General features: G+C 43.1%; 4 protein-coding genes across 12 annotated transcripts in view; 2 read left to right on the forward strand and 2 right to left on the reverse strand.

Annotated features, from left to right (window-relative positions):
* The window catches only part of LOC6635952 (GTP-binding protein Di-Ras2), a 41,938-nt gene extending 35,209 nt beyond the window's left edge, over window positions 1-6,729 (reverse strand). The window contains exon 1 of one of the 2 annotated variants that reach the window (XM_002059358.4): window positions 6,410-6,729. The gene's annotated coding sequence lies outside the window, so the exon portion shown is untranslated. Of the gene's footprint in view, window positions 1-6,189 lie in introns of both variants that reach the window. The other variant, XM_032436201.2, reaches the window with a different exon arrangement.
* Window positions 6,730-15,430: 8,701 nt separating this feature from the next.
* Window positions 15,431-17,629, reverse strand: LOC6635953 (serine protease inhibitor 42Dd). The gene is made up of 4 exons (XM_015168739.3): window positions 17,486-17,629; window positions 16,075-16,969; window positions 15,872-16,013; window positions 15,431-15,806 (listed from the first exon to the last, which is right to left on the reverse strand). The coding sequence occupies exons 2-4, from the start codon at window positions 16,945-16,947 to the stop codon at window positions 15,598-15,600; spliced, it is 1,224 nt and encodes a 407-aa protein (XP_015024225.1). The 5' UTR covers window positions 16,948-16,969; window positions 17,486-17,629; the 3' UTR covers window positions 15,431-15,597.
* Window positions 17,630-18,045: 416 nt separating this feature from the next.
* On the forward strand, window positions 18,046-22,356 carry LOC6635954 (alaserpin). Of its 8 annotated transcripts, none has more exons than XM_070210275.1 (5): window positions 18,046-18,194; window positions 18,790-19,769; window positions 19,837-19,978; window positions 20,116-20,320; window positions 22,166-22,356. In XM_070210275.1, exons 1-4 carry the CDS (start codon window positions 18,170-18,172, stop codon window positions 20,289-20,291), a joined length of 1,323 nt encoding a protein of 440 aa, XP_070066376.1. In that variant the 5' UTR covers window positions 18,046-18,169; the 3' UTR covers window positions 20,292-20,320; window positions 22,166-22,356. The 8 variants fall into 8 exon arrangements, with proteins under 8 accessions (XP_070066376.1, XP_070066377.1, XP_015024344.1 ...); XM_070210276.1 differs by lacking the exon at window positions 22,166-22,356 and adding an exon at window positions 21,532-21,742; XM_015168858.3 differs by lacking the exons at window positions 20,116-20,320; window positions 22,166-22,356 and adding an exon at window positions 21,532-21,742.
* Window positions 22,357-22,586: 230 nt separating this feature from the next.
* LOC6635955 (nose resistant to fluoxetine protein 6) lies at window positions 22,587-26,558 on the forward strand. Its single transcript, XM_002059361.4, has 10 exons — window positions 22,587-23,334; window positions 23,394-23,671; window positions 23,733-23,898; window positions 24,288-24,440; window positions 24,496-25,037; window positions 25,474-25,553; window positions 25,610-25,723; window positions 25,777-26,123; window positions 26,178-26,320; window positions 26,371-26,558. The coding sequence occupies exons 1-10, from the start codon at window positions 23,250-23,252 to the stop codon at window positions 26,551-26,553; spliced, it is 2,091 nt and encodes a 696-aa protein (XP_002059397.2). The 5' UTR covers window positions 22,587-23,249; the 3' UTR covers window positions 26,554-26,558.
* The last annotated feature ends 258 nt before the right edge of the window (window positions 26,559-26,816 follow it).

Consider the following 26,816-nt stretch of genomic DNA (forward strand, 5'->3'; position numbering starts at 1 on the left):
GAAACAGCACGGCACATGCATTTAAATCTCATTTGTATTTCCGCACGAGGCAGCCTCTGATTAGGTCATTTGATGCACAGAATTTAGATAAGTTCAAGTATTTGCTTTGATTCGCGGCTAGAGGGTAACTCCATGGCGAGCAGACTCCTTCCAGATCCCAAAAAGCCTACTTTGATTACAGCTTGCAAGGGCTGCCGAAACATTTGCTATTTGGGTTTGAACCAACGCTGACATCTTTTTCCAACACTATTAAGCAGTGTTCAGTAAGCTTGGCAGATTTAAGGCTTAGCTGCATTTGCAGTCTTCCTTCATTATTATATATATTCCTGAACACTCTGTAAGTGTATTGAAATATTCGTCATTTTATTTGTTTTATTCTTTTTTTTTATTTATTATTCAAACGCAATCACGAACGGCTTAAGCATGAGGCTCAGACAAGACTTGAACTCTTTGACAATATTTGAAATTGACTTTCGGAACTCGAGAGTCGTTCAATGGGCCATAAATAACTGCAAACGGCTGCAAAATGCCCAAAACGATTTGTTTGCCATTCAAGCCAAAGACTTGGCCAACTCTCAGCCAAACCGGGCCACGTTTCAAAGAGAGTTTCATTAACGGACGGGCTGCTTAAATAAGGCCGCGAAATTCGTTGCCTACTTTCGAGCGCTTCAGTTTGTTATTAGAAAAGTGCAAAAAGTGGCAAGAAAAAAACTTTTAGAATTTCATTCAACCACTTTGCATGGCGGATATGCGAACTTATTGATTGTGCTGGCAATTCCAGCCAAAAAAAAAATTGAGAAAAATAAAAAAAAAAAGCTGCGTTAAAAAAAATGAAAGAAAATCGCAGCACGCGGCGGTATGAGCTCTCTGTGTTTGGCAGCGGAAGTTAAGCACAGATTGCCAATAGCTAAACAACAACAACAACAGCAACAACAGCAACAAAGGCAACAAGTTAGTGTATGCTAGTCGAGCGTGCGCGACTAAGCAATACCCTGTACCCAGCTGCCGCTGTGCTTAGGCGTAGTTAAAAAAAAAAAACTACTTCAAAATGCATTCTTCAATAACTTTGTTTATTGTACGAGTATTTTTACAGGGTATCTAAAATGAGGTAGTTAATTATGGGTAATTTTATATAGTATATTAAATTTAGGGTATTATATATATAATTTATTATAGTTAAATAATCAGATAACACCTTCATTAGCACAGCTGCAATATGCCCTTTACAACTATTTCCAATGATTACAGGGTATTTTGTATGTGTGTGCTATGTCTGGTTGACTGGCTTACCGTAGCATATGGTGCGCTTTGCATAGTTCTTCCTGTTAATGCCAGAGTTGTGACTGACCGACTTGTAAATACCCTGTAATGAGCAGTCAGCTTGGCCATGTGGCAAACACTGTCACCAGTCGAAAATGCCCACTTTACACTCTATAAAAAAAAAATGGCCCAACCAAAGTTTGGCCGCAACATCACAAAATGCGACAAACAACAGAACGTAACGCGGGGGGGGGGCGGCGGTCTGTTAAAGCCAAGTTAGTTGGCCAGCACGGCCATGTCATCATCTACTGCCACTGCTGCTGCCACAGCTACTGCTGCTGCTGGCAGCAGGCAGTCAGGCGTGAGCCGGCAGTTCAGTTGGCCAATGCTTCCTTATTAAAACTGCCAATAGAAAAGGACATGCGACTGCCGCCAGATGCGAGTGGACAGTTTTGTGGCAAGGGCAGTGTCTGCCACAGTGCATTGTGCAGCATGCAAGAGAGAGAGAGAGCAAGCCTATACACTGTTCCCCAGGCGATATAGAGCATATGGCTTTGTCAAGTATATATAGATAATATCTATGATTGTCGAACTTGCTCGAAAGATGTTAACACATCAAATCTGGGCCAAAATTGCAGCCAAACAGTTTGTTAGTCTGACAGTTTGACAGCCACTTACAGTTTGACAGTTTTCGAGTTAGCAAGCAGCTTGCATTTGCAACAGCTTGCAACGTAATTGTTTTGCTTGTCCTTATACAGAGTATCGCTCGGTCGTTAACACTCGAACGGCATTTTCTTGGCGATTTTAGTTTTGATTTTCCACTTGATGGAGTGCAAATAGCCGAGCATCGCCCTGTGCAACGTGGCGTATTATCAAATTATAAACGTTTCGTGTTGCAAATGCATTTTGAATGAGCAGCGCGCAGCGCGTCCCGTTAATTAGGTTGCAAGCCTGTCAGCTGCACTTCCAAGCACTTTCAACATTATCTCAATATCTCTCTCCCTCTCTCTCTGTGTGTGTGTGTGTGCGTTTCCTGTTTCAAATTGAAAAACACGCATCTTTTTTGCGCAATTACACAAATTGTCCTCATGCATTTGGGGCATACATAATTTATATGCTCTCCCTCTCTCTCTCTCCCTCTCTCTCTCTCTCTCTCGCTCTCTCTCTCTTAACTATGCCCATTAAATTATCAAGTTGAAAGACGTGCTTCAAACCACTTTTTGCCAGTTGCCCCTCCCTCTCTCTCTCCCTCTCATTCTCTCTCTCGCTTTCTCTCTCTTTCCAAGTGGACATTTGTCGCCAAGTTGAAATTGCTTTTAATAAAATACAATTTCTGTTTGCTTTTGGCTTGGCCCACATTCCAGGCATGTGCCTGAGCAGGCTCAAAGTGAACATTATGTAGTCATTAAGTGCCATCAAAAGGCGCGCACACACACTCACACACTCGCACACACACATACACTTGTTGACAAATCTCGTGGGCACACTGTAAATTTCAATAAACTGTTGGCTTAGAAACAAAAGAAAAAGCTTAAAAGTGTGCCTGGCCATTAGATGAACACACACACACACACACACACACACACACACACACACATACCTTCACACACGCGCTCACTCAAAATGTAAACTCAAGCTATGAAATGTTTGTGGCATTTTAATCAATGCCTGGTTAGGGCAAATGCGACCACAAAAGCGCTCAGGCAACAGCCTCTCTCGGTATGTGTGCGTGCGTGTCCGTGTGTTTTGTTTGAGATTTCAATGAAGCCATCGGCTGAGCGGCTGGGCAGCACTGCGCGGCCTGAGTGCGGCCAAGAGCCTGCCGACAAGTGCTGCCCAAAAAAGAACAAAAAACTATTTAAGTAAGTGGAAATGGGCGCATTAGGGCGTGCACACATAAGAGACCCCACAGAGGGTGTGTGTGTGTGTGTGTGTGTGTGTGGCCTGAGATTCTGTCTAGCATTTAAACGGTTGAGCGCGTCGCCCCATTGACAGACTAAAGTGGGCGGCCCTTGTTGAACCTTTTATGTGCTTTTAATTCGCATGAAAAAGAAATGTAATAAAAAAGAAAATAATATGGTGAACTGTGAGCTGAACATTTTTGATTGTATTTTCATCATGCGCGCTTTTCCGTTTTCACTTTTTCCCTTTCAATTTGCACTTTGCATAAGCATTGCATGGCTTTCCTTTTTTATTTTACCTGCAGCCCGGCAACCACGCGGCGTATGCGTAATATGCAAATGGTGAGCGAAACGTAAAGCTCATTTGCAGCTGGCATATTCTATAGGGTATTTGGCTGTGACTCAGCGGGCGTGATTCATTAATAAACCGAAGCCCTTTCGGGGGGCCAGCTTCATTAGCTGCATTAGAAGCTGGCCAAGCTGCCAAGTGCAATTAATTACCAGCTTCAGGCGTCAGGTTGCGGAAATGTGTCCATGGACTGGCCACAATAAAATGTCCAGCAGTCGAGCACAGGCTTTATCAATTCCGAGTGGATGCCACAAATATAATTAATGGCACACATAGCACACACACACGGACACACACACACACAGTTGTCCTTTGTCTGAGACAAATGAGGTCGTGGTCGCATTTTTAATAACTGCCAATGACAACTTTAATGCTAGTCCAAATTAAATTTTGTATACGAGTCGAGCAGCTGCTCTTGGCCGGATATACATAAAGCTAACTAAGTGCCGCATTCGAGGCATCTCCGGTCTAGACTCGATTATCACTGGGAAATTCTTTAGCTTCTGCCCGCTGTGCAACTGGCAGGCGCCAAAGGAGCAGCTGCTCGCCCAGCGCCTGCCAACGAGATGCGTACTCAAAGATATAAAAAACAAGAAATATATATGCATAAAAAAAACGAGAGCAGCAGCCGCTGTCAAGTGCAGCCTACTGCGTTATACACTGTAAAAAGATAGGCATAGCTATTTATAAGAGATCGTAAAGTCTTGTGAAACTTGGCTAATTTATAGCCAAGCTCACATCCAGATATACAGTCTTGTGATTTCTTAGGCAAAAATACCAAGTGATCAAAAAGCCAATTGAAGTGCAGCATCCTTTTCAGTAGATGGCGCTTTTGTTATCAAATGTAAACAAACGAAAACTGGCAGAAAATACTAGGCGAAACTGCTATAAAAAGGCTGGTCACACCGAGCAAGTCTACTTTATGCAGCTGTAAATTCATTTGTTGCCATTTGCTGAGCGTATGCAAAAGTGGGCGTGGCAGCGCTTGACTACGACAAATACCATCAGGCGAATTCGATGATGATGTTGAGGGGCGTGGCAAAAAGCAGCATACCTTCATATGTTTTAACAATGAAAAAGGACTTTCAGGCAGGCAGGCAGGCAGGCAAATAGGCAGCACATTAAAACTAATATAATCTCAGTCACTTCGTAAACAGAGTATGAAAATGGAAGAATATCAGCCAGCGGCAGGCGTGCCACATGCTAAGCTATGTGTGTATGCACGTGTGTGTGTGTGTGTGTGCGAATGTGCTTGTTATTCCCCATTTGCAGTTGGCAGCAGAACGTTTAATCTACCATAAACACATGACTGGGTATTTATGAGTATGCGTGTGCGTGTGTGCGTGTGTGGGGGGAGTGTGGCTCGACAGGTGAGTGTCTTGGCTAAGCTGTTGTGATTTTTTTTTTTTGTTGTCCCTTGCCTTTTCTTTCGTTTTGTTTTTTTTTTTCTGCTTCTTCTTCTGGCACACATTGTGAACGGGCGCTCAGTCAATAAGTTGAAAGAAAAGCCAGTCGAGTTCTGCTTGGGGCTCAATTTAAAGCTGGGCTAAATCCGTGTAGCTGACTTTGACTTTATTCATGGCATTCATTATTCATAATTCATCATTCATAATATTTGCAGAGCAAACAAATTGTGCGAATTATTGACTTTCCATCGAATGGGAAAACAATTAGAGGAAGGCATAATAATTCTTAAAGGGGAAATTTTCATATGTTTCAGATTTTAAAGGGAATTTATAGGTTGTTTTTTTTTTTTTATAAGTAATCTAATTTATAAGGCGGCTAAAATTATTCAGAAAACTCAACTTTTATTTACACAAAATATAAACTCCTTGAGTAGAAAGCAAGAAAATGAACGCCAAGTTAATTTGCAATTGCCAGAATATGAAATATGCAATTCTAGATAAAATGGTTTCAGGGGCTTAGAAAGGAAGTCTGAGTCCAAGTTCTGAGAGCCCCTCAAGGCGCTGGAAACATCTGCGCAGCATTATCCATTGTATGCCATTAAAATAGCTCTTCTTTGACAAATAACTACATCCTTTAATAGAAACCTCTCAGCTCGTGTGCAGCATTCAAATCCGATTATAGAAACGGCAATGTGAATGTTAAGGCACATAAATACAGCAAATGCGTGTTATTCTATTTTCTTTTTTTTTTCATATTTATTTGACAATTTTAGAATTTATTGTTGACTTGAAAACATGCTACAAGGCCTGAGGCACTACCAATCCGACAAAAAAAAAAAAATAAAAGAACTTGAGACTCCCTTTTTCTTTGTTGGGTTGAAGCGGGACACGGGTTAGGAGGTTAGGGGCTTAGGGGGGTTTGCCATGTGCGAGCATAATAAAAATGCATAACGTGGCGCTGTAGCTGTATATGAACGCCCCCTGGCGGCAGCTGGCACAGGGGAGAGCGAGCAGCATTGGGAACAGCAGCGGGAACAGAAGGGCGTGTACAGCAGGGGAGCATTGGGAACAGCAGCATTCGATTTTCGAGTGGGAAAACGAAAATAAAAAGGCAAAAAACTTGTGCCGGCTACAAATTTAATGCGCTTACGATAAATTTTCATTAGGCATTTGAAGCGGATTTGCGGGCAGAGCGGCGAGGAGCAGGACCAGGACCAGGACAGAGGCCAATTGAAAACACAATTTGAATTAAGTGTCCTTAAAAACGCTTCACCTGGCCACTTGCAGGACGTGCTGGGCTTTGCGATTGTTCTCTTTCTCGTTGCTGTTGTTGTTGTTGTTGTTGTTGTTGTTGTTGTTTATGCTCTAATGCGCTCGTAAAATGCACGGCAGCTCACGGCCAGGCTCAGACACACACGCACACACGCACACACACATTGTTTTTCGTCGCTTAGTAGGTCAAAGAGATTTAGTTATTTCGTGCGGCGGCTTACCTGGCGTATACTTAATCACCAAAGCTGTAAAACACAATAACTGTAACGGTAACTGTAACGGTAACTGTAACGGTAACTGAAACGGTAACTGTGGCCGCCGGCGCCGCCAAAGGCGAAAGGTCAACTGCGCGCTGGCACGTGAGATTGATTAAGCAGCTGATTTATTGCCACGGACACACATATACACCTATATATCTGTCTGTCTGTATGTATGTGTTGAGAGGCGCGTAGTCTAGCCTAGACACACACTGGCTAGCCGCACAAATAGGCTTGTCTATACCTTTGTGGCATGCAGCAGGCGAAGCGCGCGCGTTGCGTGCAGGTTGTCAACTGTTCTGTGGACTGGTTGGCGTGTTGCTTTTATAAAGCCGCCAAACGGTTTGCCGCACAGCATTCAAAACACAACATGTTGCAGGCACCGCTTGCAACGAAAACAAAACTTCCAGTCGCTGCCGGCGCAGGCGCCAGCGTGGCGCACGTTTTTATGGCAAAGTCGGGACATGCACCAAACATTGTGCTGCATATGCGTAGCCAGCGCCATGTGTCTTGGCTTAAGCCGGGACCTGCACCAGAGCTTCTAGTTACACGCTGAATCCGCTGCACGGCAGCATTTGCCTCGGCTAAAGCCGGTACTTACACCAGAGCTTTTGCTCGTATTTATGGCACATCTGGGCTTGTCTTGGCTAAAGCCAGGACTTGCACCAGTGTTTTGTGTTTAACTTCCATTAGTTGGCCTCCCCTCGCTTGAAATGTCGGTATGTCGAACATGTTTGCAACACTTGCTACCAATTGCGTTGCCAAACTGTCTTTGGCCCGTTTGACAGCTCAATTTGGCCAAGTTGCGTGTGTCTCGGAAAATGCGTTTTGTGGCTGCATTTCCCGAGGCTACATTGTCATGCCATGTTATTAAACGAATCTTCCATTGGCTAAGATAGTTTTTGAATCTAGCAAAGCATATTCCCATAAAAATGATTCCATTGCTTTTCTTAAAATTTCAAATTAATTTTATTTTGAATATTTTAATTACCACGTAAAACTAAATTAAGACAGCTATAAATTAATACACCCCTTTTATGGCAGCCAAGTTTCACTACAATACCATAAACTCTTGCGAGAATCACATTACCCGACCATTTCCCACTCTCGTGCGTGGATTAGAATTGAACAAAGCGTACGCAAATCTCGACTAAAATAGGGTATATGCGAAATTCTTGTGAATCGCAATCTAAAATCTAAACTGACCACACTTGTATTTGTTAAATTACATTTTACAATGAGTTTTGTTATTAATGCAAAAAGCCGGAAACCAGGCAAACAACTGCCAGTAAATTGAGCTAACCTCAGACTCAAAACAAAGCACACACACACACACACACACACACACACACACACACACACACACTCACACAGATGCAAGTAATTTGAGCTGCTGACAAGGCTGGACAGGCTCTTGATGCGTAGCCTGGCAACAATTTGGCTCGGCTTTTCTCAGGCAGGTTGCTGCTGGGAACAGCTTACCCCCCTCCCCCCTGGCGTCTGATCTGGTGCGTAACTCCTTCCTGGCAAATATTGTGCGAGTAGCCGCAATGCCGAATGTCGAATGTCGAATACGGAGTGAAAGATAGTAACTGATGATAGGCTTACAATTAGCTGCGAATGGGCCACTCGAATGGACGGCACCTGTCAACGTTGGCTCAAATTCGTATCGAACGGAATTTCATTACAATTTTGTGGCTTTGGCCAATATTGACAGACGCCGAGTACTTGTTAAGGAAATGTTAATAGGGCGACGCGCAACAACTGATCAAATAAATTCAACTAAAAGCCACAAGCCGAATAATCAAATATATTTTGTTGCAGAGATTGAGCATGAACTGACTCCAGCTGAAGGGCTGTTAGCCCCGAATGGAACCGAACCAGTTCGCAAATGGAACTTCCATTAAATTTATAAGACGAACCTAACCTAAAAAGAAGCCAGTTCCCCAAATAACATGCGAACCACAAACTGAACCACTGGTTCCGGCACAGAGTTGGTTCCAATCGTGAACCAATAAGCCTATAATCAGTTCGAACCAGTTCGAATTCAAAATTTCAATTTAATTCTTAAAGTGAACCCAACCTAAAAAGGAACCACTCTCCGAATCATTGATTCAGCTGCACGAACCGAACCAAAGGGCAAGGAGCTGGTTCGCCGCATGAACCGATAAACCGATCATTCCAGCCCTGGTTTAAAATCATGCATTTAGTAAAAACTATGTATTCCGCATCGATTAACCAAGGTTCAATATTTAAAGTGTTGACAACATTTTGCACTTTGCATGGCCCAAAAAAGGGCCAACAGGAGCACCAACCCACTCCCCCGACCCTCTACCTGTAGCCCGTCCGTTTGCATTGATGCCAACAACTTTCAGCTAACATGTCCAAGTTTTTCATTAACCTGACTCGGCCAGATACGCACACTGGCAGCTGTCTATGAGCGGGCGGAGCGTTAACTTGTTTTCTCCGAACTCCCACACATAGTTTGCCCTTTTTTTTATCTAATACCCCGCAGCTATTAAATGGCTAAGAGGAGCTTGTGCCAAATAATTGGTCAGGTTTTTTGATAGATCTGTGAAAGAAAGTTAAGCTTGGCTAAGCACAGCATTTCCCCAAAGAAATACTTAATTTAAGTTTTGTCTAAATGAATCTTAAATTGCAAAAAAAGTTCTTGAATTCAATGCAATTTGCTTTGCTTTTTCTCGCAAGACAGGGTATCTGTTGGTCAGGCATTCTCGTCTCGACGACTCGGACTCGTTTTGTTTTTAATGATGATTTTGCGTTACACTGCACACCCCCGCCCCCCCCTCCCCTTCCCTCCCTCACAGTACAACGACAGCAGTGAAGCGTTCTCGGATAGCGTCAGGCACCCGGACACGCATTTTGTTATCATTTTTGCGGTAGTTTACAGTGTGTGTGTGTGTGTGTGTGTGTGTGTGTGTGTCGGGCGAAAGGCCATGAAAAGTTTTGGGCATTTTGCCTCCTCAATACGTATTTCAATTTGCTTTCTGTTGTTGTCTTTTTTTCCTTTTTTTTTTGTTTTTATCCATGCACTTTGAACTGTGCCTGACATTTAGCCAGAAGAACGCACACAGCCGCAAAAAAAAAAAAAAAACAAAGAATAAAAAAAAAAAAGAGTGCCCAGCTCCATCCATTAAATGAGCTTGTTGACAACGCAACTATTTGGTTATGTGCTTTTCTGTTGTTTTTTTTTTTTTTTGTTTTCTCTTTATGGTCACATGGATTTTGATTTAGTTTTGCCAGAGTCAAATGTGAAAATTGTGATAAATGTGATTGCGAAATGCTTGCGGGAAACTTTTAAAATTAAATGCCAATTGCAATATGCAAACAAATCTGCAAAAAGCGACGCTGCCAAGGCAACCAAAAAGCTATCAAAAATAAGCAAGCACACACACACACACAGGAACACACACAGGCACACACACAGATGCACGCACACGCACAGCAGATTTAGGTGGAAACTGTTTGCCAGGCAAGGCGCAAAGGTGCGCATGACATAATTCCTTAATTACCAAAGTTGTCATATGCACCTGAAAGCTAACATAACTGAACCTCTGTTCACCTCTTTTTCCTCCTTCACCTCTCTGTCTTCTTCTGCTACTTCTTCTTATTGCTGGTTACATTGCAAAATGTAACTGGCACGTGAACAATTGCGCCTAGCTCTGCTCTCGCTCGAAATACATGAAATAACTGTACAGCCAAGCAGAGAGAGAGAGAGAGAGAGAGAGTGGAAGGCAAGTTCTGTACTCTACATATGCAGTGTGTCCATGGATTTAATATGCAGCTGACATGGTAGTTAATCGAAAAGCACACAAAGAACACTTTGAGTGCGAGACAAAAAAAAAAACTTGAAGCATATGTATGTGTATGTGCTTACAACTTGCATATGTGTGTATAAGAGAGTGAATGTATAAGACACAGTAGCAGACAAATATTGCTTGTCAATGAAAACACAATTAATGCTCGTTACGTGTGCTCGATCAAAACTGAAGCGGCTTTCGTTTCATGCATTGAGCCAAAAAGGGAAAGTGGAAGGAAGGCTGTTTGTAGAGAAATAGCAGATTATAACGGATTTGGGCTAAGCGGCTGACTAGGTTTATATATGTCTGCGTGCTTACACGCATTTAATATGCATCGTAAGTTAATACTTACACAGCAAGCAATTAAATTGGAGTCCTTTTTCTAATGGTGTCAGATATCAATCATTTTTCGATTCTACTTCACTTTAACTCATTTTAGTTTGAGCAGAAATATAATATCGCTTCACTCACACTCTCTCAATTTGCATGCCATCTCTGTCCCACTCTCACTCAGGCTAAGGGGCTGGCTCAGTGACAAGGAATTCGCCTAACAAAACGAAAGTTCTCAGGTTCAATGCCTATTCACGTTTCATAAGTAAACTCTTTTTTTATTCGGCTTTTCTATTCTTTAGATGATTTAAATTTAAATGTTTGCAATTTTAACGCACTTGAAAGTTTCTTAATTGGCCAGCGGGCCAGCCAATGTGGGCAAATGTTGTCAAGGGGCTGTCAATGCCAACTGCAGCTGGAGCAGCTGCCATATCAATATGCCTGTTGGGGCGGCAGCAATAGCTCAACCTTTCAATACAGTTACCTTGTACAGTGTCTGCAATTGGCAGGCTGCCGCCTTGAGCCGTGAAATTTCTTATTTGCAGCTGGTTGTGCATCGCATTGCATTTCCTTCCGTTGCCGCTGCCGTTTCCGTTTCCGTTTGCCGCTGCGGTTTGTGCCGTCATTTCAATTTCAATTTGCTGACGTGAAAACGTGAAACGCAAAATGGTTGCCCGTGACAACCGGAGAAGTTAGACGCGTACATTTCTCTCCCTGGTGCACAGTGCCACCAATTAGTGTCGTTTCGGTCTGCCGCAGCGGGCGGCTAGCCCTGGCGTTAGACCAGACCTTCAAAATCGCACAAAATGTCAAAATTAAACGCAACAAAACGCGGCCTTAATTAAAATCCTTTATATGAGCACAAATGTGCACTAATTGCTGCAATTGTTGCTCTTATTCGCTGCATCTGATTTAATAACAATTCATTTTAATTATGGAAAAGCCTCTCAAATAGAACCAGCTAAACTTGTCGAACGCAAACAATTGAACTCTGTATAAACGTGGGCAGCTCCAAAAGTAACCAATTCACTTACCGATTCACCAATCAATTCACTTACCAATTCCCCAACTCATTCACCAACCCATTCAGTAACCAATTCACCAATCAATTCACCAACTCACTTACCAACCCATTCAGCAACCAATTCACCAATCAATTCACCAACTCACTTACCAACCCATTCAGCAACCAATTCACCAACCAATTCACCAACCAATTCACCAACTCACTTACCAACCCATTCACCAACCAATTCACCAATCAATTCACCAACTTACCATTCACCAACCTCTCCACCAACTTTCATCGTCTTGACGTCTTCTAACCGACGGATGTTAGAACTGTTTAGTTTCTCCAACAACCTGCCACTTTTAAAACCCACCTCGTAGCTAATCTCAACATTTGTCAAATTAAACTAAGAGCTGTTTGTGATATGCAAATATGTGCAAATGCACAAGTAAATTCTTGTTGCCCGTCTGCCTGTACATGCGTTGCCCCATAAAGTAGGCAACAGCAAAAAGCACTATCCGACAAGACAACTGTATTTGATCAATGCCAGTGCTTGGCCCACTCTAAAACCTACACAAAACCAAGCAAGAGCGATACCCTATCGTCCTTTGATACTACGGACTATATCAAATGTATATACTCCAAAATTAGAGCCTTTAACAAATAGACAAACACCATAAATGGACAGAGAGCTATGCTGACTATGCTGCTTATGTTGATCACGAATAATATGTATGTTACGTACATATCTGATGGGTTCACAGAAGACCTCTTCTATGTGATTCTCATTTTCTGTCAAACTTACTATGCACTTCACAAGGCTACTAAAAAATGCTGATTGAAGCCAATTGGCCGCCGTGGCTGCCGATTTTTTTCCCCAAAATGTTGGTGAATGTGTGTGTGTGTGTGTGTGTGCGGGCATATATACATAGTGTGTGTGTGTGTGTGTGTGTGTGTGTGTGTAGTGTGTGCCTTGTGCATTGGCCACTTAACGCTGGCATTCAAATTTGGCCAGTGCAACTCGCAGTTATTTTGCTGGTCGTCTCTGTCGTGGATTGATGGCTGCAGTAGCTTTGATTTATGGCCAGCTAGTTGCCAGGACACGTGAGAACGATGAGCGAGAGCTGGTCCATCGGGACTGATGATGGCCAGGGCAGTGCCAAACTAACGCTGCCCCAGCCCCAGCTCCCAGCTGCCAGTTCGGGACGTAACACACAAAGCCTCAGTTGTCACTGTGCCAACTGCAACAAAAGGCTTTCATTGTGCAACTAAAACCAATCAAAGCAGCTTCTTCCTGCTCCTCTTTATGCTGTTTCTGTTGTGTTGCAATTTACGAGCTGCACTTGACATTGAATGCAGCCCAAGACGCAGCCGAGTGCAGCCATTTATTAGCTTCCACTTGGTTAGCCCACAGATGTTTATTAGGTCAGCGGCGGCAACTATTTTGACACTTGGCGAAATAAACAGGTATGTTGCACTTAAATCAAGCTAGCAATTTCCTAAACTAGGTTACAAAGTAATTCTTAAGGCTACTTTTCAATGGGGTGACATTCTCTAAAAGAAACCCAAAGCTCTAAACAAGAAGTTCGTACTTTCATAACGAATGAAGAAGCGAATAAAGTCTAGAAATTATATACATTAATTATATGAATATTCAGAACTAGCTTATTCTTCTCTATAATACCGATAAATATCGATGCACCAAACTAGTAGGTAGTTAGGATTTCCTATTCTCCCAGATTGGATATATTTTGTGTACACTAGGCAGAACGGGCTTATCATAATTTTCGATAGATTTTCACATGAATATCGATATATATCGATTTTGAGACATGCTTTTCTAAGCATAACCCTAAGAGGCTAGGTAAATCTATATATTTGTTTGTAGGTTCTTCAATCGATTCAAAACTTAACTTTACTTAATTCTCGTTTGCTCAGTCCTAAATTTGCCTGTTTTTCTCCGAGTGTGCCTGTAGTTCTTTGTTGCTGTTGTGGCCCAGGAACTTGTGAAACTTTATTCGCAGCTCTCAATAAATGTCTCAAGGCGTCGCTTGCATCAACCAAATGCTGTAAAATTTCTCCAACTTTTAAGTTTTCAGCAGTGCATTGATTTCATTTAAGGTTCTTTTCAGTCGCCCAGTTCTATGACTCTGGGCTTAACAAGGCAACTGGCAGCCAGCTGAAATCTGTCATCCTTTCGCAGCCGTTGACTTCCTGCTGGAGGCGTTTGCTTTCGGGCTTCAATCGGCTTTCGAGCATAACCCATTAGTGGGCGCAGTTGCTCCGGCTCAAGGTACTCAGCGCTCTGATATGTTTGGGGCCAAATGCGATTAACGTTTTTCAATTTAAGCTGCCCGGCTATCCGGCCCTTTGTTTCCTTTCAGTTAATAGCCGACCTGGCGCCGAGGCCTGCCAAAATCAGCTTCTGCCCTGATGTTGGCCAAGGCTGCGATGCGATTGTGCTGCCCTCGAGCCTGGGCCAAGCTTTTCATGTGTTTGCTACCCTTGGGCTCTTTCTATAGTCTATTGATTTGCATACCAAATTTAAAGCAAGTTGTTGTGCTTCTTCCTTAATTACTTGCCGCTGGGAACTAATCTATTCTAGATGAACTTCCTTTTGTAAACCATCTCTTATGAACTTTTCTGGTCTTCCAAAGCCCAAAACCTCTATTAACTACAAAAAAAAAGTTTAGTTTCTTTAATATTTGGTTCTCTTCAAACTGGAACTGGTCCGAAATTTGACAAAAATGTATATTTATCAACTTGGATACAATCTTATCTCCATAGCGTGTTAATCGATATTTATCGAGTTAGTTATCGATAATTTTAAATTCATCTTAGGCTATCTGCGTATCGTACGCATCGATATTTATCGATTAATCGATTTTTATTCGCTTCAAATGTTTCTACATTTAATGTAAGTTTTTATAAATTCTTTAAAAGCAACAAAGAGCATTTATTTAAGAGTATATACTTACGCTCCCTTCCTCATAGCTCTCCCTTACATATTAATTCTCACTCTTTTATTTGTAATGCTTCCTCTTGTTTCTCATGACCTCAGATGATGTCACTTGGTGACATTATTTTTCGAAAAACAATTCCGAGTGTGAATACCCAACAGCTATTGTCTAATTATTCAAATAAAGTACATAAAAAACAATAGCAGATAGTATAATTGTTGAGGTAAATCCCAGCTTATATGGAAAAAACTTACATATATATAAAATAACAAATACGCCACAGCTCTAAATGGCCAGGCACAAGAACCAATTCTGTTTTGGCCAACAGCTTGGCGGACAGCTTTGTGGAGAACATGGTCCGGCGATGGGAGCATTCGCTTCTCCCAGAATCGACCATATAAAAGAAATTGAACTGCGATTTATCAATAACCGATTGCAGAGAAAGTCAACGCTAATCTCTGGGGTTTTTGTTTTATATCGAAAGCGAAGCAATTCCTGGTCGACTCTTATCGGCGCAACAATAAACTATTTTTATAAACAAAGCATGACCAGCGTTTCGATAGTAAAATTATAGTGAATCGTCATAAATAATCATATGCGAATGACACGATTTTCACTCTTAAGCAAACAGCAATTAGACTACGTGCGTAAGCTCTGAGAAATTACTTTAAACAATTCCACACACAAGAGTGGAAAATAGGTGAAAAGTGCTTGCAAGTTCAGTTCGCTGCAAACCTTATTAATATCCAATTCCACGCACAAAAGTGGAAAATCGGTGAAAAGTGTTAAAGAACTTCATTTTGTATATTATTGGAAGATTATGTCGTGCACTGTAATCCCCTTAGTAAGACTAAAGTTTAGTTAGTTTAAATAGATATTTCAATCAAAATAGTTGTTTAATACATTTAAGTTTAGAGATGCCTAATTAAGGAAAGACAAACACACACACACACACACACACACTAGACAACACTGGACAACTCCAGTTAACACTAGACAACACTGGACAACTCCAGTTGGCACTAGTGAACACTAGTTAACACTCATTTCTTCGACATGCATTCGCATGGAATCGCTGCACGCGGGCGCTGGGCTGGACATGATGAACTCCTTCTTTTGGGGCGACACAAAGCGACCGGCGAAGAAGACGGCTCTGCTGTTGCGTATGAAGAACATGAACGGATGATCCACCTTGAACGTTTTCTTATGCATGTTCAGGCTCATGGGCACAACCTTCAGAACTGGAAAAAGGCGTAGGGGAAGGGCGTGAATAAGGATGATTATATGTACTCCATGAGGCACCTACATGTGACCGCGGCTGCCTCGGAGCCCGCCTCGTTGACATCGATGTAGCCGCGATGCTTGGCCGCGGAGATTTTCTGTCCAGCTGCCTCCTCGAAGAGTCGACTCAAATTGGCCGTATCGCCGAACAGCTCCGAGATGCCTAGCTGTATGAGAAGCGCATGAGTTTGCCTGCTAATGCCTCGCATTTAATTAGCCTAATCCCACCTGCTGTAGCGTATCCTTCAGATCCAAGTCGTACTCAATGCTGAACTTGGGCAAAGCCAACTCCACGTCTTCCGTGCGCATGTGCTGGTCAATGTTGACCAGGCTGAGATTGGCCATTCGACGCTCCAGCTCCTGCAGGCCGCATATCTTGTTGGGCAGCAGAATGAGCAGGCTAATGTCCGAGTCCTCGTAGGGCAGGGCGACGGCTCTGGCACTTAGCTCCGGCAGCTCGGCGTATTTGAACTTATCCTCCTGGTACATCATGTCCACGGTGACGCGCTTGTTCTGCTCCAGATAGAAGTCATCGGGCATTGTGGACTCGGGCATGAAGGGCTTCTGGAACAAGCCCTTGAAGTAGAGCGCATTTATCAGGATAGCGCTCGTTTCGGCATTCACCGCATCCGGCTGCAGCAGATCCCGTATTTTGTTCTCCGTCGCCTGCTCCACGAAGGCGTTAATCTGTTGCGTGGCTTTGGTCGCGTCTGCAAAATTCAATGCCACCGGCTGGGAGTGAAAGTAATCGTCGGCTAATTCCTTGAATTCGTGCTGCAATTTCAGCTTGTGGTTGACAAAGAGACGATTCACGGTTTTCAGTGTCATCTTGTTGCCGTAGTTGCACAGCTGCGTCCAGAAGCCGTGATAGCTTTTGGCGATCTCCTGCCGGTCGCCGGGTCCCAGCTTCAGACCCGTGCGCAGCTCATTCTCGGTTCTGCCCGCCGCGCCCACAAAGACGAGCATCAGGGATGTTTGCACCGAAATGGGCGAGATAATTGCATTGGTGCCCGGTATACAACTCGGACTGGCGCCGTTCCTGGTGGCCACATCGTACAGCTCCCTGGCAAAGTCATTGTAAGTATCCTGACACACGCTCATATTCTGCAGCACAGAACGAGAACTGTAGCAAATGAAACGGGATTTTCATCAGGTATAGCAGATATTTCAAAGCAACTAAATAAAAAATCGAGCTCCAGCTCCAAATGGGTTAAATTCTTCCCACTAGCTAATTGGCAGAGGGGACGAAGTCCACATGTACCGGGTTCGACTCCGCGTGGAGTAACTCCTTAAAAATACTTTAATTTTTATTCAGACACTGCTGATATTTAAAAGCAGATAAATCAGTGGAGAGTATCAAAAATCGACTTAGTCAAAAATATGACAGTTTGACGTTTGGCGCGCAGGAAGAGAGCTCAGCTCGTATTCGGGGGGTAACGGGTTCGACTCCACGCGAAGTCACTGGCTTAAAACTGATTTTACTTTTATTTTTTAATATGCACTTGTTGAAAGTCGACCATAAATCACAGTCAAAAGTAGCTTTATATCAGCTGGTATTTAAAGATTAAAGTGGAAATGCTTGAAAATCTTGACAAGTTATTGAAAGTGTCATATGAAATGTGATAATAACAAAACCAACCGATTTAACCGAATGTATGAACCAGACTAACACCTGGAGTGAGTCAGTCCGCAAGAATGCTCAGTTATAAGAGATAAGATAAATAATTCATAGACTCTGAGTGATTGTGAAGAAGAGTATTTGTGAAGAGCAGACCGCGTGGCTTCTTCGAGCTGCTTCTAACCGTAAATTCGCAATGCTGCAAATATATCACGTACAGTCATATATAAATGTAAACTATTAACGGTTTTAATTCTAGAAGTTTCAGCAATTTATGGCTGTGTTTGGCTGCCAAAGAGAGCTGCCAGGTGGCAGGCTCTCTTCGAGCAAGAAGAGAGCAATATTTCAGGCTGATAAGGTGTTCTCATTTATTTTGATATCACCCTGTTTCCTTTATGGGGCAACCAAAAGATAATATTGAACAAAACTTTTGCTGAATATTATTTTTAATTTTACTAGTTGAGGCTTATCATACTTTTCTAAGCACAAATATGTATTTATATATTTTTATTTACTGTGCGGCTCAAGATTTCCACTCACAACTGCTGATAAGCCGAGCAGCAAAAGCAAATCAAAATTTTGAACAAATTGTCTGTCAGTTTGAATCGCACTTTTGTCGTGGCTGTTCGCAAGCTAGTCTAACGGTTGTTCATTTGTTATAAATTATACAGTTGTGCTGATAAATACCAAAAATTAGCAAGCAAAATGCAGCGCCTTTTGCAATTAGACGGTAAGCAACAAAACAATCAACAGCTGATAAGCGCCCCCACCCATTAAAAAGCAAAAGAGTGGGCGTTAAAGAGTGCCAGTGAGCGAGAGAGCGAGAGATCTGACTTATGCATGCGTGGGCACACTTAAGAGCGCGTTGCGCACACAAAATCAAAGAGAGAGAGAGCGACAGTATAGAGAGCACACCAGTTAAGTGGATATGCGACTGCTGACGCACGCATACATGTGCATGTGGTTGGCGTGTAAAAACAACTGCGCAGCGAGCGCCAGCATTCAGTTGACGTTCAGCCGCCCGTGCAAGCAGAACAGAGCGCCGTTTAATGCGCACTGCGACCGAAAAGAAAGCCAAATAATACAAATAAAAATAAAAACATTGGAGAAAGCCGACAACAACAAGCATAAACAACGCATTCGATACACGCGCCTAGTTTGAACAACTAACAAGACGGCTAAACAACGCAACAATCTGATTTTCATCCGACGAGGTGACTCATTCTCAACGGGAATTACATAAATTTATGAAATCATTCACAGTTTTTTTTTTTTTCTTATATTATGCCATTCTATACTAATACAAACACATTTACCCAATACAGTCCGTGTGACGCTCTCGCTGCTGCTGCTGCTGCTGCTACTCCAGGCGCCAACGCAACTTGCCCAGCACCACAGCCCGAACCCGAGCCCGATCCCCTCCAGCTCAGACGCCATGGCGAACACTGAGGCAAACAATGTGGCCGAGTTCTCGCGCCGGCTGGCCAACTTCTCTGTGAGCCTGTACGGCAAACTGATCGCACTGAAGCCCAACACAAACGTCGTCTTCTCGCCGTTCTCCATACAGACGTGCGCGGCGATGGCCCGCCTGGGCGCCGTGGGCGACACAGCCGACGAGCTGGACCGTGGCCTCGGCCTGGTGTCCAGCGATGTTGGCAAAATCGCCGAGAGCTTTCATCAGGTGCTCGCCGCCTACGAGAAGAGCTCCATTCTGCGCATTGCCAACAAGCTGTACGTGATGAAGGATTACGAGCTGGCCGACGAATTCAATTCCCTGCTGGCCAAACAGTTTCTCTCGACCGCCGAGAATGTGGATTTTACGCTCAGCGCCCAGGCGGCGGGCACAATCAACAAGTGGGTGGAGCAGCAAACGAACAGCCTGATCAAGGATCTTGTGCCCGCATCTCTTTTGGGAGAACGGACGCGTCTGGTGCTGATCAATGCCATACACTTCAAGGGCAACTGGGTGCATCAGTTTCCGGAGCATGCGACACGCAACGAACGCTTCCATTTGAACGAAGTGGACGGCGTGGATGTGCCCATGATGAATCTAAAGGAACGCTTTCGCTATGCCAATCTGCCCGAACTGGATGCCGCTGCGCTCGAGCTGCCCTACAAGGACTCGGATCTGTCCATGCTTATAGTGTTGCCCAACAGCAAAACAGGCCTGGCACAGCTGGAACAGAAGCTGCGCACCACGCCGCTGGCACAGATCACGGATAAGCTGTACAGCAGCCAGGTGGTGGTCAAGCTGCCCAAGTTCAAGGCCGAGTTCCAGGTGGAGCTGACGCCCGTCTTCCAGCAGGTGAGCATCGAAGCTTCGAAGTTCAAAAGACTTTTGTCTAACCAAACCGAATTCTCTCTGCTCCCAGCTGGGCATGTCGCGTCTGTTCTCGGATAACGCCAACTTCTCCAAGATGCTGAAGTCGCCCGAGTCGCTGAAGGTGTCGGCCATCGTGCACAAGGCCTTCATCGATGTCAACGAGCTGGGCACGGAGGCGGCTGCAGCCACGGGTAAGCCATGTTCAATTCTCTCTGGGATTCATTTTCATCAGGCGCTGCATGCCCATAATTTGTTGTTGTTCTTGTACAATTTGTCTCTCATTCTCTCTCTCTCTCTCTCGGTTTCTCTGTCTGTCTCTCATTGTTAGCCGCCGTCGTGCGCATGAAAAGGAGCCTCATCTCGCTCGAGCAGCCGCTCCAGTTCCATGCCGATCATCCATTCATCTATGTGCTCGCCCATGGGCAGCATCTGCCGCTCTTCATGGGCGCCGTCGTGCGGCTCGAGGGGGCAGCCGCACGGGGCGAGGCACACGACGAGCTTTAGTAACAAAATTTGTAGCACATCTAAAAAGGGTATTCCTCTTCTTTTTTTTTCTGAATAAGTAATAAAAGGCAGAGTTTTATGTATAAGTATTTAAGTGGACGTTGGTTATGGAATTGCTTTAAAGTTTTGGCCTTCATTTGTGACTCATGATTCATTGTTGATTTTTTTGTAGACTCGACTTACTAATACCCTGCATTTGGTCTCGTTTCCCTATCTTCTAATCCTCTACAGCATTTGTGGTCGCGTGTCGTACAATATCGTTCGTACCCCCGCCTCGGCCCGAATATTTCTATGTGAATCGCCCATTTTTCTACTATATTGCCAGTTATCAGGGCGTGGCGCTCTTTGCTGGCAATATGCAAAAGTTCTAGGCAAACGTTCTCAAGCGTTTTATAATAGATACATGTATTTAATTATATATTAAATATATTTTTTTATATTTGTTTATTATATGCACAATTATTGCAATTTTGAGTGCATTATTTAACCTTAACTAATAAATTGATATGGAAAGAACATTTTAATTAAACCTGTTAACCCTTTATACGAATACAGCGAATAGATTTGCATTAAATATTTTTAAGAATCCTTCTCTGCTCTTTAGCTTTGTTTAGGCAACATTTCATCTCTAACGAAGTTAATTCCAGTTGAGCTCATTTCTCGCACTTTTCTAATCATCTGTGCCTGTCTTCCATTCCCTCAGCCATGGTCATCTGCTGTGAAATGCTGTTGATTGAGCCGGAGCCCATACATTTTGATGCAGTACATCCGTTTCTTTATTTTATTAACAATCAGCAGAACGCCACGCTCTTTGCCGGCAAATTGCAAGAGTTTTCGAAGAAATAACACAAAATATAAATTTAATTTTGAATTTGAAGAAAACTATTTGCACGACTTGTTTACAATAAAGTTTCAGAAAAAACTATATATCAAGTTAATAAACCAAATTCCAAGAATTTCTGTATACATGTACACAAACACACATTAATGCACGTCTGCTTTGAATTCTATCAACAGCATTGCAATTGCGATTGTATCGTTTTCTGTGCTGCTATTTTAATTCTTTTCATTTATACTCAATTATTAGTTTGGCTGTTGAGTACCTTCTTTTGCAAAATAATATCTCTGGCTTTGTCTCTCGTTGGTCTTCTATTTCATTAACTGCTTCTCATTTAAGTAATTATTCAGTCCCTGTTCCTGCCACATTTCTAATAATTTGCATTGTCTCCCAATCCTTTAGCCATGCTCATGTACTGCGATTCACTGATGGCTGAGCCGGAACCCATCCGTTTTGCTGCAGTTCATCCATTCCTCTATTTTATTAACACTCAACAGAACGTGACGCTCTTTGCCGGCAAATTGCAACAGTTTTAAGACATACCATAAAAATTAATAACTATCATTTTAGATGATAATCTCATCATGCAAGTCTATAAAAAACACTCATCTAATGTTGTTTCTATCTCATGATCATTGCATTGTTGTGGACTCACTCAGTTTGGACTATTTTTAATCGTGTTTGTTTCGTTCTTGTCTTCCATTATTTGTTTTTTTTTTTTTTATAGCTATGGTCATGTGCTTTGCTTCGATGCCCATGTTCCAGCCGGAGCCCATACGTTTCCATGCCGAGCATCCATTTATTTATTACATTGTCAATAGGCAGGGCGCGGTGCTCTTTGCCGGCAAGCTCTTAAGAGTTTGAAGCCCCGAACTATGCGGGCCACACAAATAGAAACAACATTCTTCTTTAAAGACTGCACGCGATGACAATTTATTGTACTAAACATCTTTTTTCTACTAATCCAGCATGTTGAGTGTAAAAAAATATATATATAAAGATTTATACTTGATGGCATTTTATGGCTTGTCCACAGTTTTTCGCATCATGCCCGTATTGGCATTCCGGCGTAAGAAATTCCTTGCCACACATCCGTTTGCCTACTTTATCAAGTCGCAGAGCGATCTGTTGCTCTTTGCCGGCAAACATTTGGGCTGAAAGACAGATGACAACTATTTTTAAGTCATAAAACATTTAAATGAAATAAACTTACTTTAAATCAATAAACATTAAGCTGTTTATTCTGATTGACTGATTGATTGATTGATTGATTGATTGATGATTCATTCCACTCACATTCAAAGTTCTTTGTGATTATTAAATATGCAAATATAGAAATTTAATTGCTTGAAGTGTATAGATCGGTTTGTTCTGATTGACTGATTGATGATCAACTCCCTGGCTTACGAAACCAAATTTCGGTCAAATTTTAATCTTTGGGTTTTTTATAAAAACTAAAATAGGCCTATGGAAAACTCCTTCCGCTTGAAATATGTAGAACTGTTTGTACGGATTGACTTATTGATTGATTGATGAAAGGTCGAAAGAGTTCCGGAGCTGTATTTTTTATAGTAGTAAGCTTTTATGATGTATGAGAAAACTATGACAGGGTTTTGTAAAATTTCTTTCACGTGTCGAAAATATATGAATTGTTCTGATTGATTGATTGATGTCAATCGGGATGCTTAAACCGTTATTCAAGGTACTTAGCTCTTGTGATGTATGTGAAAATTAAAATCGGATTTTGTAATATTCTTTGCAAAATTTATTTTCAAGCGGATTTTATACAATTCCACCTGCCTGTGCGGAAAATGGGCGAAACACGAATTTCAATTGTGAGGCAAATACTTTGAATAAGTTATGCCTGCTTTTTATATAAATAAATTTGCGCTGTAAAATAGCTTTACTTAATGACAAAGTTTAAACATTTGAAGATTGCACAACGTCCCCAACTCTAGACTTATATGACATCAGATTTTGATTGATTCGCCTGCGACCTTATCGAAATGCATTTACTAAAGCCATTGAAGCGCCGCCTGCTGGCACGCAACTCCACAGTTTAATAAAGTGCAAATGTACATGAAAAAAAGGCGACAGTATATCTTTAAACACGAGTCAAGATGCAGTCGCTGGAATTTGTTTTTCTGCTGCTGCTGCTCACGTTCCCGTCTGGCTGGGCCAACGTGACGTATGCGCGATTTAATTGTGAGTCGAGCAGCTGCCGAGAGCTGGCTAGCTTTAGCTAATCCCGTTCCCGATCTCAGTAACGCTCTACAAGCAAATGCCGCCCTTGCACCAGCTGGATGACTACGATCTGTGCCTGGGGCACAGCACCTACTGCCTGGTCTACGCGGAGCTGGTGCCCAATGCCAGCTCCACGCTCTGGCAGCAGATCGAGCAGCTGTCCCGGGACGAGAAACATCGCTTTAGGCACGATCATCTGTTTGTTGGCGTCTGCCTGGAGCGCTGTCAGCGCGAACTTCACAGCCTCAGCAGGTTTCAGCTACAGCAGCTGTACGAGGGTCGCGTCACGGACACGGAGGTAAGTTGGACATTGAGTTAGTCAAACCAAGATTGGGCTCAACTCTGCCACACTCTGCCAGCTGAGCAGCTACTATGCCCGGGTGCACAAAAGGCCTTCCGATGAGCGCCTGCGCTACGATCATCTGGTCAACAGCTGCCTCAACAAGGAGTTTGCACGCAAATATCAATTGCGACTGCGCAGCAGCATCGAGTACTGCGAACGGGCAGATGAGCCGCTGGAACATGGTAAATAAAAAATGAATATATTTTCAGTGCGAATTTCATACGCTTTCCTGGCCTCACTGAGAAAAATAAGCCTGGCAAGCCTGGCCTCAAATTTATACTAAAAAATGCGCCTCTCTATGCGATTCTCATTAAATCAAGTGGTACAAGCCTGCTTTCATGCTGCTCCTATATGTGTTCTTTTATGTACAATTTATCTCTGCGCTTTGTTTCCTTCTAATTGGTATCTTCTCAGCAAATGATACAAGAAACATGATCGCCTTTCTATGCGATTCTCATGAAATCAAGCAGGACAGGCAGTAATCCGTGCTATGATATGTCTTCTTATAAGAAGTCATGTTGATTTTATCCCAACATTTAATTTCAATTAAATGTACCACTCTCCACTTCAGATGCACTGGACCTGACCGTATATGTGCTGCTCGCTCTGCTCCTGCTGTGCACTGTGTTCTCCTCCTTCTACGACTTTCGCCTGAAGCGGCAGCAGACGCTGCCTGCCAGGGCGCATGGCAATCTGTTTTATCGGCAGCCTCTAAGGACACGTGGTATGTGGCATCCAACAGTTGATCCGCGATGAGTTCTGATCGAATTCCCAAACAGCTGAAAAATATTTGTGCGCCTTTTCGCTGTGCCGCAACTATTATCGTCTCGTGCTGCCCTCGAGCAGCGTTTGCGGCAAGGATTTGCGTTTCTTCGATGCATTCCGTGTGATTGGAGTCTTTGTTGTCGTACTCGGGCACACGCTGATGATCTTTATGTCCGTGCAGCTGCAGAATCCCGAGTTCTTTGAGCAGTTCCTTTACAGATTCGAGACCTCGATATTCCAGAATGGCAACGTCTTCATCCAGATCTTTTTCGTGATGAGCTCCTTTCTGCTCTACGTGAACTTTACGGAGCGCAAGTGGATCAGCAACAGCTCGAGCACTTTCGACTGCATCCGGGTTTACTTCACTGTGTTCCTCAGCAGATATTTGAGGATGTTGCCATCGCTGGCCCTGATCATTCTGTTCAATAGCAGCATCCTGAGCAGACTGGGCGATGGACCCTTCTGGCGGCATCTGACCGAGCCCGAAAGGATATTCTGCCGCGAGACCTGGTGGAAGAACATAATATTCATCAACAACTATATGCTGCAGGAGAGTGTAGGTACTTAGCTATAGGCACGACTAGCAGATACCCTATTCTGCAGGTGAGTGTAGGTACTCAGCTCTAGGCACGACTAGCAGATACCCTAGCCAAATAAAGACCTGCAGGAGAGTGTAGGTACTTAGCTATAGACACGACTAGCAGATACCCTACTCTGCAGGAGAGTGTAGGTACTCAGCTATATACTCAACTAGCAGATACCTTATCCAGCAGGAGAGTGTAGGTACTCAGCTATAGACACGACTAGCAGATACCCTAGCCCAATCAAGACACATAAGTTGAGCGCAAAATCTAAACAAATTTATGCCAATGTTTTCTTCCAACTTAATTCAAGACCTTATTCCATTTTGTAACCTTATGGTCTATCTTTAACTTAAGTGAGAATCTTGCTAAAGTTAAGTAGATTTCTTCTGAGTGTAGTTTTTCTCGCAGTGTGCCCAACAGACCTGGTATATGGCCGCCGATATGCAGCTCTTTGAGCTCTTTCTGATTGTCATCATCCTGACAAAAAAGTGAGTTATCTGGCGAGTATATTGAAGGAACAACAACCTTTAATGCCATCTTGCAGGTATCCCGGACTGACTCGATTTATCTATATTTTGCTGATTATCTCGATATTTGCCGTGCCCGCACTCTTGACCTATTACCTCAAGCTGGACGCCGTCTACCACATGAGACCGGAGTGAGTTTTCGCAGCTGCTTAAACTGCACTCTATTCGGTTTCGTACTCCTCAGAACCTATCGATATTTGTACTTTCGTGATGCGGAGACCTTTTACCAGATATATCCGCCCTTCTATACCAATCTGGGCGGCTACTTTATGGGCTTTATCTGCGGCCATCTTTATCTCAAGCAGCGCTCCAGGCCGGATTCGGGGAGCTTTAAGGTCAAATGGCAGCTGGAGCTGGGCATGTGGCTGCTGGTGCCGGCAGCTCTACTGATACTGTGCTCGGGCTATATATTCATCAGGCACGACTTTGAGAAGCCCTCCGTCTGGCTGGCTCTCTATGCCGGCATCTACAAGAACCTGTGGATTCTGATTTGCGCGGCTTTTGTTAGCTGCATGTGCTATAAAGTGGGCTGTAAGTGGACTCTGTTTGTTTTCAATTTTTATAATTCATTAAGTTATTTCTTAGGGCTGGCCTACGAATTTTGCTCGCTTCCCATTTTCCGGCCTTTGGCGCGCATTTCCTTTCAGGCTTTTCTCTGGCATGTCTTTGTGCTGCGCCTGGTTGCAGGCTACTTTCGGCAGCCCATCTATGTGAACAGCTTCTATTTGGTTAGTTGTTACTTAATTGCATTACTAAATATTAACATATTTATTCTCAGTTTGGAAATGTTCTTTTGGTTTTTGTGCTTACGCAATTGATTGCATTCTTTGCGGCGCTCTTATTTGAATATCCGCTGGCAGAGCTCTTAAAATTGCTGACAGTACATGAGAAAACGGCTGTTGAGCAAAAAGAGACTACAAACAATTTAAATGTATTTCAAATTGAGTTTAATTCCCGTTAATATGTTAACATTCAAACTGAGTTAACAAAAAATTCTAGTATTAAGTCGTTAGGGTGACCAACAGTAAGATAAGGCATGCCAACCATTTAGGTTTTGGTATTTCTTGCGACAAGTTGACAGAGCAGCTGTTGTGTTATTATTTCACTATGCTGAGTTCGGTCACACTGCTTGGTTGTTCAGTTTTGTTTTCTCTCGTCTCGCTCGTCGGCGTTTTGCTACGTTTCGTCTTCTCGTAACCGCAAATTCTGAAACAGTTCACAACA

The sequence above is a fragment of the Drosophila virilis genome, chromosome 5, assembly GCF_030788295.1.
Source record: "Drosophila virilis strain 15010-1051.87 chromosome 5, Dvir_AGI_RSII-ME, whole genome shotgun sequence".
Classification (NCBI taxonomy): Eukaryota; Metazoa; Arthropoda; class Insecta; order Diptera; family Drosophilidae; genus Drosophila; species Drosophila virilis.